The 17,399-nt window shown below is 39.8% G+C and overlaps 2 protein-coding genes across 4 annotated transcripts in view; one reads left to right on the top strand and one right to left on the bottom strand.

Moving 5' to 3' along the window:
• The first annotated feature begins 1,035 nt into the window (after positions 1 to 1,035).
• The window catches only part of LOC131439669 (DE-cadherin), a 39,325-nt gene continuing 22,961 nt past the window's right edge, over positions 1,036 to 17,399 (top strand). For 2 of the 3 annotated variants that reach the window (XM_058610969.1, XM_058610967.1), the window contains exon 1: positions 1,036 to 1,502. The gene's annotated coding sequence lies outside the window, so the exon portion shown is untranslated. Of the gene's footprint in view, positions 1,503 to 6,409; positions 7,276 to 17,399 lie in introns of those variants that run through there. The other variant, XM_058610968.1, reaches the window with a different exon arrangement.
• Positions 9,815 to 15,966, bottom strand: LOC131434142 (uncharacterized). The gene is made up of 3 exons (XM_058600788.1): positions 15,699 to 15,966; positions 9,876 to 15,643; positions 9,815 to 9,820 (listed from the first exon to the last, which is right to left on the bottom strand). The coding sequence occupies exons 2-3, from the start codon at positions 15,417 to 15,419 to the stop codon at positions 9,815 to 9,817; spliced, it is 5,550 nt and encodes a 1,849-aa protein (XP_058456771.1). The 5' UTR covers positions 15,420 to 15,643; positions 15,699 to 15,966.

Here is a 17,399-nt window from a genome sequence, read left to right as displayed (position 1 = left end):
TCACTTTCTCACATATGATTGAAAAGATTTTAACTAACTTAAATTCAAATAAAGTATATCAATGTGGTAGTAATATGCAATAGAAATCTTCAAAACTCTTTTCAAAACTTTTTTAAATTGTAGTATTTAGGGGAATTTCTGCTGTAATATATAAGATAAAACGAATAATATGAGAAAGGCAACATTATACCACTAGGTGGATTAAAAATTTTCACTTGTGACATCATTCCACTTGTGAAACTTATTTACAACGTCATTTGTTCAAGCAAAAAGTTAAGTTTAGTGTGAGAAATATAATTTTCCACCTCTGTCATTTTTTCAGCATCCAAGATACTGTTTTAAACAATGAAAATTTTTAGTTTCGATTTAAGCGTGCGAAGAAATATTATGTTTATCATTTTCAAATGAATTTATTCGTCGTGTACATTATAAAATGTTACTTGAAAGACCGAACAGATGCGCAAACCTAACCAAATATGCGATATTAGGATGAGAAATAGATTTTGACCGTACTTTGGATTTATTCCTGTAGCTTTCAAAATAACCTTAACCGAAACGAAACAAATTCCGGATCTCGATATTGGCTAACATATTATTGTATAAAGTCAAAAATGATTATACGAAACGAAAGAAAAATTTCTTACATTTTCAAATGACAGATTTTGAAATTCTGCAAAATAATAGAAATTATTTGAGTTCTCTATAGCAGCCTGTGGAAAATTCATTCGTCATCCTAATGCAATGAAACTTTGATAAACCTGTATGGATAGCATCTCTGCCTTATAGGCAATCTAATCTGCATTACAATTATTTGCTGTAGACCCCTTGAAGTTTATTTAATTGCGTTCAACACGCTTGAAAATGACTTGCGTACAATTTCTGATACGAATCAACTTGCACACTTCGCGAAGGTGTGTTCGAAAAGCAACGCCTTGGTTTTCAGTTGTGTTTGTTGATGAGCGTATACCTGCAACAAGTGAGATCATGCACGATTCTGCTAGATGAGATTCCGTCTTTGATTGTATTTCGAGAAACCGTTCTCTTTTGACGTACGCTGACTAACCGTGCCGTGTTTTTCGTATTAATCCAGTGAAAAGTGCCTTGAAATCTGGTGAAAATTGTTACACGATGTAGATCAGCTGAACAGACAGCTTGAATCAGTGTTTTCCAGAAGAAAAACACGAAAAATGTGTGCTATTTAAACGAAAACAAGGTGTGGAATTTGTCTTCTATTTGTTGCGATTCTTCTTTTCTTGGCTTGTTCCACGACCAGACATATTCGGGTCCGGTTGTGAGAGCTGCCGAAGTGAGTGACCGAACGACGGAACTACGAGAGAAAAGCATAGAAGAGTGTGGGAGATAAAATACAGCGATTATGGATATTTTTTTCATGTGTTGCACTACCACATAGCTGAAGGATTTAAATCAACGGCGGTTCCATGCTTAGTGCGATGAGAGAAAATGAACGGATTTCTCTTGAATGGCTGATCAACGCGTGACCCGTGAGTAACATTCTGCTACAACTCATTGTTTTTGAATTAGTACTGTGTTGGAAGTTTGTTTTCAATTTGAAAAGTTTTGTTCGGATTGGTGAATCGTGTTGAGTTTATTCAAAACTCAATTAATTATCGTGTAAAAAATTATTTTTATTTTATAAATTTCAGCATAGCTGAGCTCGATTTTTACGGCTAGAAAACTGGTTTTGGCCCAAGTTGGCAGTTCAATGCATAGGACATTGGTCCTTCAAGCCAGTTGTCGTATGTTTGAATGTTTATCTCATACTCGTTTTATTCGGAAAATCAACTACCTGATTGAAGTATTTCTTCTTTCCTTTCAAAATTATGTTCAATCTGCTGAGTTCTCATTGGTAGAATCAGACTTATAAACAAGGAAAATAAAATTTTTATTTCACAACTTCTATTTCAGGAATTCGATAGAGTTCTTAATAGCTTCCTCAAGATTATACTTTTCTTCAATGTAAACTAAAACATGACGTAAACTCAAGCACGCCTTTATTTGCTGGGTGATGGCAGAATATTACATCGTTTAATGCGTAAAGTAAAATATTCTGTTTGTGTAGATAACAGCTGAATTCGCTATAAAGCTAATGACACGATTCATTTTTATATGATTTAGGATGTAAATTTAGGTAAATTGCAACCCTCCTTTTATGTACAGATGTGTTTTGCATCGAGATGCAATTATACTTTTTTTTGTACAATGAATAGGTGATGCGTGGGTACGTTGTATTCACGACACTTCTGGAGTACTTGTCTTATCGCGAATATAAAGGGTGATTTTTTAAGAGCTTGAGAACTTTTTTAAACAATAAAACGCATAAAATTTGCAAAATCTCATCGGTTCTTTATTTTAAACGTTAGATTGGTACATGACATTTACTTTTTGAAGATAATTTCATTTAAATGTTGACCGCGGCTGCGTCTTAGGTGGTCCATTCGGAAAATCCGCTTTTTTATCGACAAATTTTGTTCAGCGATGAGGCTCATTTCTGGTTGAATGGCTACGTAAATAAGCAAAATTGCCGCATTTGGAGTGAAGAGCAACCAGAAGCCGTTCAAGAACTGCCCATGCATCCCGAAAAATGCACTGTTTGGTGTGGTTTGTACGCTGGTGGAATCATTGGACCGTATTTTTTCAAAGATGCTGTTGGACGCAACGTTACAGTGAATGGCGATCGCTATCGTTCGATGCTAACAAACTTTTTGTTGCCAAAAATGGAAGAACTGAACTTGGTAGACATGTGGTTTCAACAAGATGGCGCTACATGCCACACAGCTCGCGATTCTATGGCCATTTTGAGGGAAAACTTCGGAGAACAATTCATCTCAAGAAATGGACCGGTAAGTTGGCCACCAAGATCATGCGATTTGACGCCTTTAGACTATTTTTTGTGGGGCTATGTCAAGTCTAAAGTCTACAGAAATAAGCCAGTAACTATTCCAGCTTTGGAAGACAACATTTCCGAAGAAATTCGGGCTATTCCGGCCGAAATGCTCGAAAAAGTTGCCCAAAATTGGACTTTCCGAATGGACCACCTAAGACGCAGCCGGGGTCAACATTTAAATGAAATTATCTTCAAAAAGTAAATGTCATGTACCAATCTAACGTTTAAAATAAAGAACCGATGAGATTTTGCAAATTTTATGCGTTTTATTGTTTAAAAAAGTTCTCAAGCTCTTAAAAAATCACCCTTTATTTATGATAGCATTGAATAAAACGCCAGGTGATTGTATCAGTACTACTTATTCATATCATGCTAACTATGATGGTACGTACTGTAGTGCTTTTAAGCATTTATGTGGGATATAGATACGATAATAGTATACGAACGATCAATGCGTCTCCTACAAGTCTGAAGGGTTTCATACTTGACAGCTATGTAAGTGTCAGCGCGAACATCCATCAGAATTGGGCGCAGTAATCCTTGACTATGAACGAGAACAAACAGCGACTGGCATCGACCTCTTTTAGCTACAAGTCGCTGAGAAGGTAAGACGTGGTAACAGTGAACCTGATATGCGGAGTGATTCCGTGCAATTCCATTCTCAATTCCCACAATTTACATTTCCAATATATGGCTTAAACGCAATGGTAATGTTATAATACGATTCTTATACCATTTTAGTGTTGATTCCATGCTGTTTAATACTATCATTCAATGCTCATGATTACTTGGGTAACATCAAATGTTGAATATTCGGTAACTTTGATAAATGTAAAGCAAAGTCAATGGAACTACAAAATTGTCAAGGATAAATCCGAGTTCACGATGGTAAAAAAATCTAATTTGAGTGCGTTTGACTATTGTGAATAATCACCGATAGATGTCAAATAATATACTATCACAAGATCATTTGTGACGTCATCTTGTAAGCCCTAATTAGGTGTATGAAAATGTGGATGTCCTTTCGAAAAATTGTAAGACTACAGTCGGTTAAACATGTGAAATCTGCTCCCAAATTTCAGAATTTATACTGTGATGCCATATTCGAAACGGTTTGGGCTGGAGACAATTTTCCCAAATTTCAACCTTTTAACTGCCATATTGACGGAGCTAGGGTTGTTCTATTAGTTTTCACATTTATTCGATTTTTGATGGGGGTAAGGGATAAACAGTTTCGAAAAATCGGTTTTTTTCATTTTCTTGTAGTTGTATTGTTTCAAAATTTCAAATCATTTGAATAATTCAGTGTAAGTTATCTAAAATGTGTTTTTGCTCACTTGTTGAGAGAAAAAAAAATAAACGCGTTTTTCTGAAAACCAACATACTTTTTTGGTATAAAATGCCTCCCCTATACGTTTTTGAAATTTTCCATTTTCATATCATGGTAGTTTTGTACCTCAAAGTTGGCGGAAAATATAACGTGAAATCGCATTTTTTGCTTAAGTATGCCACGAACTGTTAAAAAATCAAATTAATAACCAAGGGGGGGAGGGGGGTAGTACTTTAAGTAAATTTAAGAACATTTTTGATTTCCGATAATTCTACGCCGAGTTATTTTGATTCCAAAAAGAGGTTTTGGGGAATGCTCTGTTACCACCTCATTTTTCAATATTAATATACGGATATTTAACTTAATATTCTTTAAAAGATGCTTTATAATGTAAAAATAGTTTGAAAAAATTTGCCTAATCTAAAAAAAGTGTTTTTTGATTCAAATTATCCCTTTCTCCCCCTTAGTGAATACGCATGGTTGATTGTTAATTTGTTTAAAAAATATTACAAATATTGTGGTTTTCCACATCTTTAAATCATATGAAACCGAAGAATATCAATGTGTCCAAAATTAAATAATGCAAGAAATACACCTTAAAAAGATTAGATAAGAAACTGAAAACATTCATGACACAGCTTAAAACATCCGTATTTTTTTTAGTTTTTCGGTGGAACTCCAAAAATTAAACAAAATACAAAATTTAAAAGTAAACTAGTTCCGTCAAAATGACAGTAAAAAGTATTAAGTTTTGGGTAAATTGTTTCCAGTTCAAGCTCTTTCAAATATGATATAACAATATGAATTCTCTTTGGGGGCAGATTTCGCAAGTTTACCCGGTTATAGCCCTTAGCGATACACTTTTGTCGTGAATGCGATTTACTTTACTATGGAGCGCCTTTTCAAAATTAGCCATATGGAAGAATGGGCAGAATTTAATCGTGAATATATTGACTTGTATTAATGGCAGCAACATAATTCTTTCACTATTTCATCAAAAATATGATCAGAGATTTTTAACATTGTGAGATAACAACAAACATCTCAAAAATTAAGTTTTCTAAAAATTTGAAAACAACGCGGAAAACTATTTACTTTCGCTTAGGGGAACCGTGGTCGAAAATCGATCATTTCTTCTTGTGCGTTGGATGGAAGCAGACGTCGGGGCGAGAAGAAGTATTCAAACAGCGGCATCGGAGAGCGCACCTTCTGCGTGGTTAAAAACCTCAAACGCTTAGGTCGTAATTCTCATTTGCCTTCCGGTCGTCAAGGCGAGAAGACGCATTAAACCAGTTTCGCATCATTTGGCACTGCGAGCGATCGCATCGTGCAACAGAGCTTCTGGTCGTTTGCATTGAAGAGAAAGAAAACGAAAAGTGGACAACATTATATAAAATTAGCTGTTCTAATGGCTCTAAATGTTATCTAAAAAACTATTAAGATTACTTCTTTGCAAATCGAAGGTAAAAATCATCAGTTTAGTGAAAATCCAAAATAATTTGATTTGCTTCGTGCACTTTTCGCTGTGCGAAAATCGTTCGAGAAAAATGTTCCCAGCTGTGCTAAATCCTTCTAAAAGACAGAAATGAATCCTGTATAGCATCTTGATAGTTTCTTTCAATGAAATATGCAATTCCGAAATGAGATAATCGACGTCAAAAATTGTTTATAATTCTAGTAGTGAAAAGAGGAAAAGTTTCACAATTCACACAGTCGATCAACTATCAATTCGAATTCGAAAGTATAAAGAAATCGTGTCAGTTTTATTCGTATTCACGACATCCAGTTATGTCTTTGACATTACACACCCGTACTTTTTTAACTCGATTATCACGGCCTTGTTATTGTGAATTTAGATGTTTGATACGAACAACATACAGCACATGTTATAGTTTTATTTTACAGCAATGGAATTATAAGGCAATCATTATTAATCCTTGTATATTTCGCAAGTGTTGTTACATAATTACCGAATTAAATTTTCCAATTAATAATGATGACAAATCCTACAACATATAAAAAATATTTTCAATTTTCCCATCTGAACTGGCCGCACTGCCATTCTAGCTGACGATTGTTCGGTGAACTTTGATGCTCTCTGCAATTTGCACCTTCGCTCCTAACAGCGCACAGAATAGCAATTGGATTGAATGCATTCAGTAGAGTCGATGACGCGCGAGCGAATGCACGTATAGAAGATTTTCGTACGTCCGTATTTTTCCCGTTCGATGTCACCGCGTAGAAAGTTTTCGACGTCGTGTGCGATGTTGGTGTGGAAGAACGTAAACATAAAAAAGCGGTCGACTTGAACAAGCTGTTTATACGCCGGCTAAAGTTGGTCGTTCAAATAATCGGCATTTCCGTTTTTCCCATTGATTTGTGCCTGCGGAATCGTGAATGTCTTGCTTGCGAAGGAGTGGAAGGTCTAGAAGAAGCGGCTCAATAGCCCGGGAATTGTTGGTGTGATGAACAGAGAAGAAAGAAGGTATCGGAAAAAAGCAGGCCGATAACGAATGATGAAGAGGAATGAAACGTGCTGAGCGGGTAAACGTGCACACGAAGAGAATGGAGAATGATAATAAAAATTTATAGTGGTAACTAATAAGAATAAGAATATATGTACGTACAAAGGAAGGTGAGCAAATGCATAAGAAGTTCTGATGGAAAGAAAATTTTCTTTGTGTGATTCGATTGCTGTTGAAGTTGGTGAATCAAGAGTCTGCTGAAGTTCTGCTGGAGTTTGAGTGAAGTGTTCGTATTTTGCGCTGAGGCTCGTGTGTTGGTGTACTTTTATAGCAGCTAGGCTACGTGGTGGATTTGCGACATTCCAGACAACCAACTGGAAGTGGTAACTGGCAATCACTGCTTCTCACTGGGGGAGAGACATCGATGGTTTGTGCCTCTACTCTGGTCCACTTGTAGCCAATGCAAGGGTCTAAACCGGTTACTAGTGGTAGTAGCACTAAGATCGGTAGCTCTTCCAGTGGTGACTCACGCAGAGCTTTTTGTTTGGATACTTGACGATGCAACAAATAATGAAGTAAGTTTTGTGTTGTTACTGTTTTACGTGGAACTCGCGGTGAATAATATGTAGATCGCTTTGCTCGTTGGCGACCGTTTAGTCACTCGACATCGTAAGAGAACCTACTTCCTATACATTGAGGTTGCTATTCAGCGAAAAAGGAGGTCAAAACAGCGTGGTATTAATTATGCGCGTCTGCTGGATCTTTTGCTGGACGTGGTGCGATTTAACTTAATCCTAGTAATAGTTTCTTTGTGGATTCATGCTAAAAGGATTTTATTTTAAATTACATTCAAATATCCAGTCGATTTCATCATTTCAACAATCATTTTTCCATGTTCAATTGAACTGTCATAACTTTTTCAATTTGTAAACAGTTATGTCAAGTTAATAAGAATTTTTATTTATTTTGCATCGTCGCACTAACTTTAGGAACTTTTATTTGAGCCTAAGTTCGTGGAAATCGAGCAAATCATCTCTGAAAAAATTGAGTGAGTTTCGTTTTAGAGTTTTTGACTACTATTTCCGGTACTTCTGGAACCGGGAACTGGGAACCAGTATAGCCGAAGTCGGTTCGTTTAGTAAGTAACTAATATACCCTACAAATTAAATCAGTTTTGAGCCAAATCTAGAAGAATTTTACGCTTTTTTGCATCGTCACTCGCAATTTTAAACACTCTTTACCCTATGAAAGCATGATTGAACTCTACAGAAACCTATGGGACTATGAGATTTTTCATTTTAAGAGTAACATTATTGGACACATACTCAAACACATACATCGCTCAGCTCGATGAACTGTGTCGAATGATATAGAACACTTAGCCCTCTGGGCCAATTTTCACTAGTCAATTTTTCAAGTGATTGCATAAACTTTCTACAGGATCCGCCATCTAACTTTTTTTTAACTAGCGGTTATTTCGACATTGGTAACCTTAATATCACTTCTGATTTGACAGAAACTTAGTTTTATCCTTCCGCTGAACGAAAATGATTGTGTATACGTTCGAGGAACGCGTGAAAATAGTGCCAACTGGGCTTGCGATCAGCTTGAAGAAGACGCCGATTTTTGCCAAAAAATCATCTTTTCGGATGAGGCACATTTTCATCTCGGCGGGTATGTTAATAAGCAAAATTGTCGCATCTGGGGGACGGAAAACCCGCACGTTATCATGGAGAAGCCCATGCATCCTCAGAGAGCGACGGTTTGGTGCGGATTTTGGTCTGGCGGCATCATTGGGCCATTTTTCTTCGAAAATGAGGCAGGAACCGCCGCCACGGTCAATGGCGAGCGCTACCGCGCCATGATTAGCGATTGGTTCTTCCTGTTACTTGAAGAGGAAGACTTGGACACCATTTGGTTCCAACAAGACGGCGCTCCGTGCCACACAGCCAACGCTACGATCGATCTTCTGCGCACAGTCTAAGAAGATCGAATTATCAGTCGAAATATGGATGTCATTTGGCCGCCTCGGAGCTGTGATTTGACGCCGTTAGAGTATTATCTTTGGGGGTGTCGCACGACAGCAGTAAATTTGTAAATTTTATGAATCTCCTTTTATTACGGTTTGAGGATGATTATAAATTCCTGCAATGTATTTCATTAATTTCATAATATTAACAACGAACCATGATTTCTTACTTTTAGTATTTTTCGCTGTCTTACAAGTTCTAAACTTTTATCGTAACAATCAGTTCAAAATCCTAAACCAGATACCTTTATTATTAATTGAAATTTAGCTAAACAAGCCTGACTCACCTTTATGATAAACTCACTTTTGAGTGCAAGTGTTTATCTTCGATTTGTTCTAATCAAATCCGTACTGTAACTGTAAGTTGTATTTTAGGTTCAGTTTCAGTAAGTTAATTCTATGCTCACACTTACATGAGAAGTAGTATCGATAATGCCAGTAATAAATGGATAATGCTGATCTTACGCTATTTATAATTATAAATTCACTGATGACAACTGTTACCAATCGCCTGTATATGACATGTAGTTTTTATTCTTCTTTATTAGTTCTCCTTCCACTGACCGCTGCCTTGTCAATCCTCTGGGAAGGTAAAAGGTGCGGTTTTACGTTTCTGGGGCTCATGGACACCGAGGGGCTCGCTGAAGTGCGTGGCGCTATTTACACTCCCCCCAGGATGCGCTGAGGACTCAGCTGAAGCGTATTCGACTGAACGCCTACGTCTAGAACAGCGAGTTTCACGGCCGGTCTCTCGTAGATCCCATTAGTCGTTTGTACTGTGGCCATTCTTACCTGTCCGTCCGCGTTTGGTTTTACACCTATGACTCTACCCTTCAGCCAACAGTTACGGGGTAAATTCGAGTCCACTATGATGACCACGTCACCGATGGCAATTGGTTTTGCAGGTAACAGCCACTTCTGCCTTCGGGTGAGTGTGGGCAGATAGTCCCGTATCCACTGTTTCCAAAATTGGTTCGCCATGATTTGTGACCGCTGCCAGGTGTTTCTTAGTGCTGCTGAACTGTCGTCGTACGCTGTCCAGGGCCGTAATCCATTGTGTGTACCCAAAAGAAAGTGATTTGGCGTTAACACTGGAGATTCATCATTGTCGAGAGGAACGCTTGTGAGTGGGCGTGAGTTAAGTACATTTTCCACTTCTACTAACGCGTTTTGAAGTACTTCATGGGTTGGTGAGGAATTCCGCTGAAGCACATTTAGGTTTTTTTTCACAGACTGTATAAGCCGTTCCCAAGCTCCACCCATATGAGGGGAAGCTGGAGGATTGAATTTCCATTCCGTTCTAGATGTCGTGAATTCCTGCATCAATTGATCGTGATCAAGTTTCTCCAGTGCAGTCTGCATCTCCTTGCTAGCGCCCTGAAAGTTTGTACCGCGGTCGCTGTAGATCACTGCCGGGATACCTCTTCTAGCAAAAATGTTGCGTATTGCCATGATACAGGAACTGGTCGTCAGTGTGTGAGCGAGTTCTAAGTGAATGGCACGAGTGGTAAGACATGTTGCAATGACCCCCCAACGTTTCTCTGTGCGTCGGCCGATTGATACTATCATCGGGCCAAAGTAGTCGATTCCCATGTACGTAAAGGGTCTACAAAAAGCAGCAAGTCGAGCGTATGGTAAATCGGCCATCGCTGGTGGCTGTGGAGCTGCCTTTTCGTTTTTGCAATGTTGACAAGATTTTCGTATAGCGCGGTATGTAGCCTTCAGACCTGGGCTGCAGAAACGCTGCCGAACCTCGTTGATTATCGTTTCATGATTCTGATGATTAAATCGTTTGTGAGCATCGAGTACAATAAGTTTGGTGATATGGTTATTGGGTGGTAGAATTATTGGATTCGCGGCATCGTAATCTGCGAAATGACATTCCTGTGTACGGCCGCGGGATCGCAAAATGCCATCCTTATCAAGGAAGGTACACAACCGTCGAAGGGGACTGTTTTTCAGAAGTTTTCGTGACTGGTTATGAGGCGCTTTCAAAACAGCTATTTCATCTGCGTAAATACTACACTGTGCGAGTCGAAACATGTAGTTTTCTGCCATTTTCAGCTCATTGCAAGTTAAAGGACCAGTATACCTTTGATGTTTATTTATAGTTTGTTTAAGATTATTAACGAAACGGATTACATACGCCATTCGACGTAGTATTTTTGACCATTCTGAGAAATCTAATGGATCTACTATTGGTTCTACTACTGCGGTATGAAGCAAGAGATGAGGTCGCAATTCTTCCGTGGTTGATCCGAATGTGTAGGGAGCGACGGGCCATGCTTCCTCTGGTTGCCATAGAAATTCAGACCCTCGGTACCATCGACTGGACGCTGTCATATCCGGAGCTCGCGCCCATTTCGTTCCGTCGTCGGCTACGTTCTGCCTTGTTGGTACCCATTGCCACTCGTGAACGTTCGTCGTTTCTAAGATTTCACTGACGCGAAATGCAACAAATTGACTGTATCGGCGATGATCAGAATTGAGCCAGCAGAGAACGTCTCTAGAATCAGTCCAAAAAAAGCGCTGTTTGATCTTGATAGCTAATGATTTCGCCATAGTATCCGCCAATCTCACGCCTAGTACCGCAGCCTGCAGTTCAGATTTTGGAATCGAAAGGAATTTGAGCGGAGCCACTCGAGTTTTTGCTCCTACTAAACAGCATTCGATTGTACTTTCGTTTTGAAATCGTAAATAAACCACTGCCGCGAAACCATTCTCACTGGCGTCAACAAACGTATGCATTTGTACCTGTGTTTCCTTTGTAGCGGGTGTAAAGGTTCGATAACACCGAGGAATTTCAATAGACGATACATGTGGTAACATTGCTATCCATTCAGTCCACTTTCGAAACTGGGGTTCATCAATGGGATCATCCCAGTCGACCGAGCTTCGCCAAATTTCCTGTAGAATTGTTTTCAGTTGCATCAAGAAATGCGCGATTAGACCTAGTGGATCGAAGATCATCATTAGAGTACGGAGTACTTCGCGTTTCGTTGGTCGTCGCTGCCCTCGAATCAGTTGCTGGTCATATCGGGATGACATTTTATAAGTGAAACAGTCGGTTGATGTGTTCCACCACATTCCTAGAACCTTTTCGGTGATGTGTTCGTCGCCGATGCTGAGGCCTTTTTCGACGAGACCAGTTTCGTTCATGGCGGAAATAACTTTAGGTGAGTTTGACGTCCAGTTCCGCATTTCAAAACCTGCTGACCTGTGAATTCTTTGTACATCTCGAACAATTCGTATAGCTTCTTCTTCTGACTCTACACTGATAAGCATGTCATCGACATAGTGTTGATTTATAATGGCGTTAACGGCTGTTGGATATTCCTTCTGAAATCTTTGCGCATTATAATTTTTCACGTATTGTGCCGTACTTGGCGAACAGCAGGCACCGAAGGTCATAACCTGTACTATGTAGACGCTAGGATCTGTATCTGTCTCGCATGTCTTCCAAAGGAAACGTTGGCAGTGCTGATCGTCTTCGCGAATCTTTACTTGGTGATACATCTCACGTATGTCGCCACATACCGCTATTCGAAATTCTCGAAATTGGATCAGCACGGAAAGTAGGGATGTTAACTGGTCTGGACCTTTTAGCAAGACTGAATTGAGTGAGACGCCATAGGCCGTGGCAGCTGCGTCCCATACTAACCTCGTTTTACCCGGTTTATTCGGATTAACAATAGGAAATATTGGAAGGTACCAGACTCGAGAGCGTTTTGTGTTCAACTCTGCTGTCGAAAGCTTTCGTATGTAGCCTTTATCGATATGATGCTGAATTTTTGCTTTCAACTCACACGCTAACTTTGAATCTCTCATTAAACGATTTTCTAAACATCTCCATCTTCGCAATGCCATTGATGAGCTATCCGGAAGTCGTACGGTATCGTATTTCCACAGAAGTCCGGATTCGAAGCGGCCATCAGAAGGACGAGTGAGCGATGCTAACAATGACTGTGCTCGTTGATCTTCGTGCGACAGAAGTAGTTCTTTAGGCTTCAAAATTCCTAGGCTATCGAGGGCAAAGTAGCTCTTTACAGTTTCGTGAAGATCTTCGCCTTCCTCTCGGTTACATGGACATACCTGCAACGTGTGATAGTTCACGTATTGTTCAGCCCTTGTGCCTTCTACGCAACTGCCGAATACTATCCATCCTAGGCGTGTTTTTACAGCGATCGGTTCGTTACGCTGACCTTCGCGACTCTTCAACGCGAACCCAAGGCTGGCATGATCTAGACCAATGAGAATTCGTGGACTGACGAGGTTATATGACTCTATAGGTAGTCCTAAAAGATGTCGGAATCTTTGCTGCAATTCTGAGATTAAGAGCGTTTGTGGCCGGATTTGTAGATTATCAATCGTTCGAACGTTGGAAAGGCCGTAGCTCTTTGAAGGATTCGTCACGCTGGAAATACGAAGATTCACGCTCTGTGATCTGTTTTCCGTCTTCGTAGTTTCGCCTGTCCATTTGAGGCATAAAGAACTCGTAGGCCCTTTCAAACCAAGCTCATCTGCTAAATCGCGTTCTAAAAGCGTGAGTTCGGAGCCATCATCCAAAAAAGCGTAAGTTCGAATTGTCTTTGTTGGACCATGCAAGATAACTGGAACAATTCGGAACAAGATTTCCGACTGCGTTTGATGCACGTTACAATTACTTTCGATAGGGTGTATGGATGGTTCATCGGAACGATTGTCTCCGCGGTCGTGTAACAGCGGGTGATGTAAATATGTGCAGCCGTCAGTACCACATGGTTTCGCTTGTTTGCACGATCCGTTGTGCTTACATAAACATTTTCGACACAGCTTGCCCGCTCTTACCGTCGCCCATCTCGCATCGTAACTCAATTCCACGAAATGTTTGCACTTCCCTACCGAGTGACAATCCTTTTTGCATACCATGCACTTCTTCGTCTCGGTAATAATTAGTTCAGATGGTTCCTGCTGTAGGTTGGCTGGTTCCGATTCCTCGATGTTCAGCTCCGAATGAATATTCAAGAAACCATCCCGTTTAGTACCACGCGGTCGATTTTCGATGTTTACGATGTCTATGACTGCACTAGCGTCTTCTGCTGTCTCGTACAGCCACGTACTAAAATCTAGAAGGTTCGGAGCAGGATTTCCTCTCGAAAACCTGGCCCAACTGAGCTTCAGTGTGGACGGTAGCCTCCCTACCAACTCATAACGAAGTGATGCGTTGTATACAAAGTCATTTACTTCACAAGCTTGTATGGTAGCAACCAAATTCTCCACCGTAAGTGCAAAGTTCACTACTGTCTCAAGCTTTTCAATGTTCGGAGATGGTAACGAACGAATCTTTCTTATGACCGCTTGTACGATGGCTTCTGGTCTTCCATAGAGCATTTTTAGTGTGCAGAGAACCCCCGTGACGTTTGATGGATGTAATAAACGACATCTGACTGCTTCTAGCGCGCGTCCTTTCAGACATTTGCGCAGCCGCAACATGTTTTCTTCATTGGAGAACCCGCACATTTGACTGGAAGTGTTGAACATTGAATAAAATAAAGGCCAGTCTTCCGGATTGCCGCTGAATTCTGGTAGGTCTTTCGAAACGGCTTGACGTGCAGCGATTTGACTTCGATTCAAGATAAAGACCGTGTCGTCACTGTGACCTTGTACGTGGGGAAATGTTCGTCTAACGGGAGTGGATCGCTGTCCTGGTATGAACTCGTTGGTTTCGATCCACGATCCAGTATTTGCTACGGGAGTGCGAAACTGGCTCTCACGAGTGTTTCTAACGCCAGGTTGTGTAGTTGGCTGAGTGCCGAAGTGCCGTCGTCTCTGGTTGTCAACTAGTTTCCGGTGCCACTGATCTTGATTCAGCCCTTTGTACTCTGTTGACATTTTCGAGCTTCCAGATTCAGTTTTCAGTTCGTCTTCATCCGAATCGTAATAAACCTCCCCACCACAAGCATCCGTATCCGAAATCCATTTCATTACCTTTGACTTTAGAAATGAATTTGATTGTGCCTTGCTAATCACTGACGAACATTCACTGTCGCTGTGTTTTTCCAAATCCAGTAAAATCTGATATTTTTTCTCCAAATACTTCATATCGAGTTGTTTCTTCTCTTCAAGCAGCTGTAGTTCGAGTACTTGACGTCGTCTGACATCACTGCCAACGGAGCTCGCCTTGCTCTTCGACTGCACAGAGATTTTTGCAAATTCATTTATACATTTATTGATTTTGTTGGGAGAGGAAGCGAGGGTCGTATCCCTTGCTTGCGCGCAATTAATACAGACCCAACTCACATCAGCAATTGATTCTGACACTCCTACGCACGAGAAATGGTACCACTTGTCGCAACTGTCACATTGAACCATCTGATCGTCATCACGCTCAACACACAATTGACAATGACCGACTCGGTTGCTACGCGCGCGGCTAGATAAATTTTGCTTGACTTTGCTTTGTACAGTGGTGCTCTTTTTCTTTGGATATGCCCCCAGCCGGTTGAAATTGACATCGCTACCATTCACCTGATCGCTCGAAGGGGGATAGACAGCCAATTTATCTTTCGCATCCTTGGTGTTCATTCGATTCTCGGGCAGTTGTGTCAAAGTCGCGGAGACGTTATGATTTCCAACCGCTAAATCACCATCAGTGGTAATTTTGTCGAATGTTTTCACTCCGAGCACGGATCTGGATTTTTTGGGTGGCATCCTTCTAGTGCAATTCGTAAAAGAATTTATAAGATGTCGCACGACAGCAGTAAATTTGTAAATTTTATGAATCTCCTTTTATTACGGTTTGAGGATGATTATAAATTCCTGCAATGTATTTCATTAATTTCATAATATTAACAACGAACCATGATTTCTTACTTTTAGTATTTTTCGCTGTCTTACAAGTTCTAAACTTTTATCGTAACAATCAGTTCAAAATCCTAAACCAGATACCTTTATTATTAATTGAAATTTAGCTAAACAAGCCTGACTCACCTTTATGATAAACTCACTTTTGAGTGCAAGTGTTTATCTTCGATTTGTTCTAATCAAATCCGTACTGTAACTGTAAGTTGTATTTTAGGTTCAGTTTCAGTAAGTTAATTCTATGCTCACACTTACATGAGAAGTAGTATCGATAATGCCAGTAATAAATGGATAATGCTGATCTTACGCTATTTATAATTATAAATTCACTGATGACAACTGTTACCAATCGCCTGTATATGACATGTAGTTTTTATTCTTCTTTATTAGTTCTCCTTCCACTGACCGCTGCCTTGTCAATCCTCTGGGAAGGTAAAAGGTGCGGTTTTACGTTTCTGGGGCTCATGGACACCGAGGGGCTCGCTGAAGTGCGTGGCGCTATTTACAGGGGGGCTGTCAAAGATAAGTGTTATGTGGACAAGTCAGAGACAATTCAAGCCTTGAAGGATAACATTCGTGCAGCCAGAGCTGAACTAAAGCTGCATACAATCGAAAATGTACTAAAAAACTGGACCGACCGTATGGCGTACTGCAAGGCCAGCCTAGGAAGCCATTTCAATGAAATTATATTCCACAATTAACCAGAAGGACTGTACTTTAATATGAAAAAATAAATTTTGAAATCGGATAAACCGTGAAATCGGATCGTCATTTTGAATGACGATTTGAATATTTTGACACTCATCGGCCTATAATTTCGGAACCGGAAGTCGAATGTAGGTGAAATTGCAGCGTATTTTTTAAGACAATGAGTGCTTTAATTTGAACCATGATCCGTGAAAATCGGTGCGAAATCCGAGGACTAATAGTCTCGAAGTAGTTTTATATATTCACTAACTAACGAGATCAGCCAACTAGATAAATTTAGCAGTAAGTTTTATAAAAATGTTCACCTCGGTTCGCCACATTTGCGCATTTCTTCATAAATTTTCGCATATTTCCTTTGTAATTCCGGAACCGGAAGTCGGATTTAAATGAAATTCAGGGAGATTCTATGGGGCCAGAAAAACTTACAATAAAATTTAAGTTTGCGAGAATAGGTTCAGCCATCTCTTAGAAAATTGAGTAACATTATTTATCACATAAGGGTTTAGCAGATTGTTTGGCATCCTTTAGGGGGTACCGAACTTATTTCTGCTCGTACATACTGCGAATCGTTCTGAATTCTTCTGGGAGTGCAGAATGGTGTCGCTTTTATAAGATCTCTAAATCCTCTCGGGGGTTGGAGGTTTTATTAACAGCAGACTGTTCGGGACCTCGTAGAGGTTCAGAATTTACTTCTGCTTCCACTAAATGTGATCCCCAGCAGATTGTTCAGCATCCCTTAGGGGTGCAGAATTTACTTCTGCTTTTATGTGTTTTTGTGACGTTAATTTTTCCCATCCTCCTAGTCCAACCCTTACCATTTCCTTTCAATCCTTCCCTCTTATATATCGGGAAAATGATGCTAAAAACAAATTGATGGCAAGGCACAAATCTCCAAATATCAACGGGAACGTACCATTTGAGCCAATTTGTTCTGATTCCTGATTCGTGATGGGGCCATAAGACCTTTCATTAGAATCTAAGTTTGTGAGAATAGGTTCAGCCATCTATGAGAAAATTGAGTAACATTAATTATCACATAAACACATACATACATAAACACACATACAGAATTTTGTGATCTCGACCAGCTCAGTCTAATGGTAAGAAACATCTGAAAACGGC

The sequence above is a fragment of the Malaya genurostris genome, chromosome 3, assembly GCF_030247185.1.
Source record: "Malaya genurostris strain Urasoe2022 chromosome 3, Malgen_1.1, whole genome shotgun sequence".
Classification (NCBI taxonomy): domain Eukaryota; kingdom Metazoa; phylum Arthropoda; class Insecta; order Diptera; family Culicidae; genus Malaya; species Malaya genurostris.
The sequence above is the reverse complement of the archived record's forward strand: the minus strand, read 5'-3'. Positions and strand labels throughout refer to the sequence as shown.

Coding starts and splice junctions, on each gene's coding strand:
- LOC131434142 (XM_058600788.1), bottom strand. CDS start 15,419: ATGCCACCCAAAAAATCCAGATCCGTGCTCGGAGTGAAAACATTCGAC.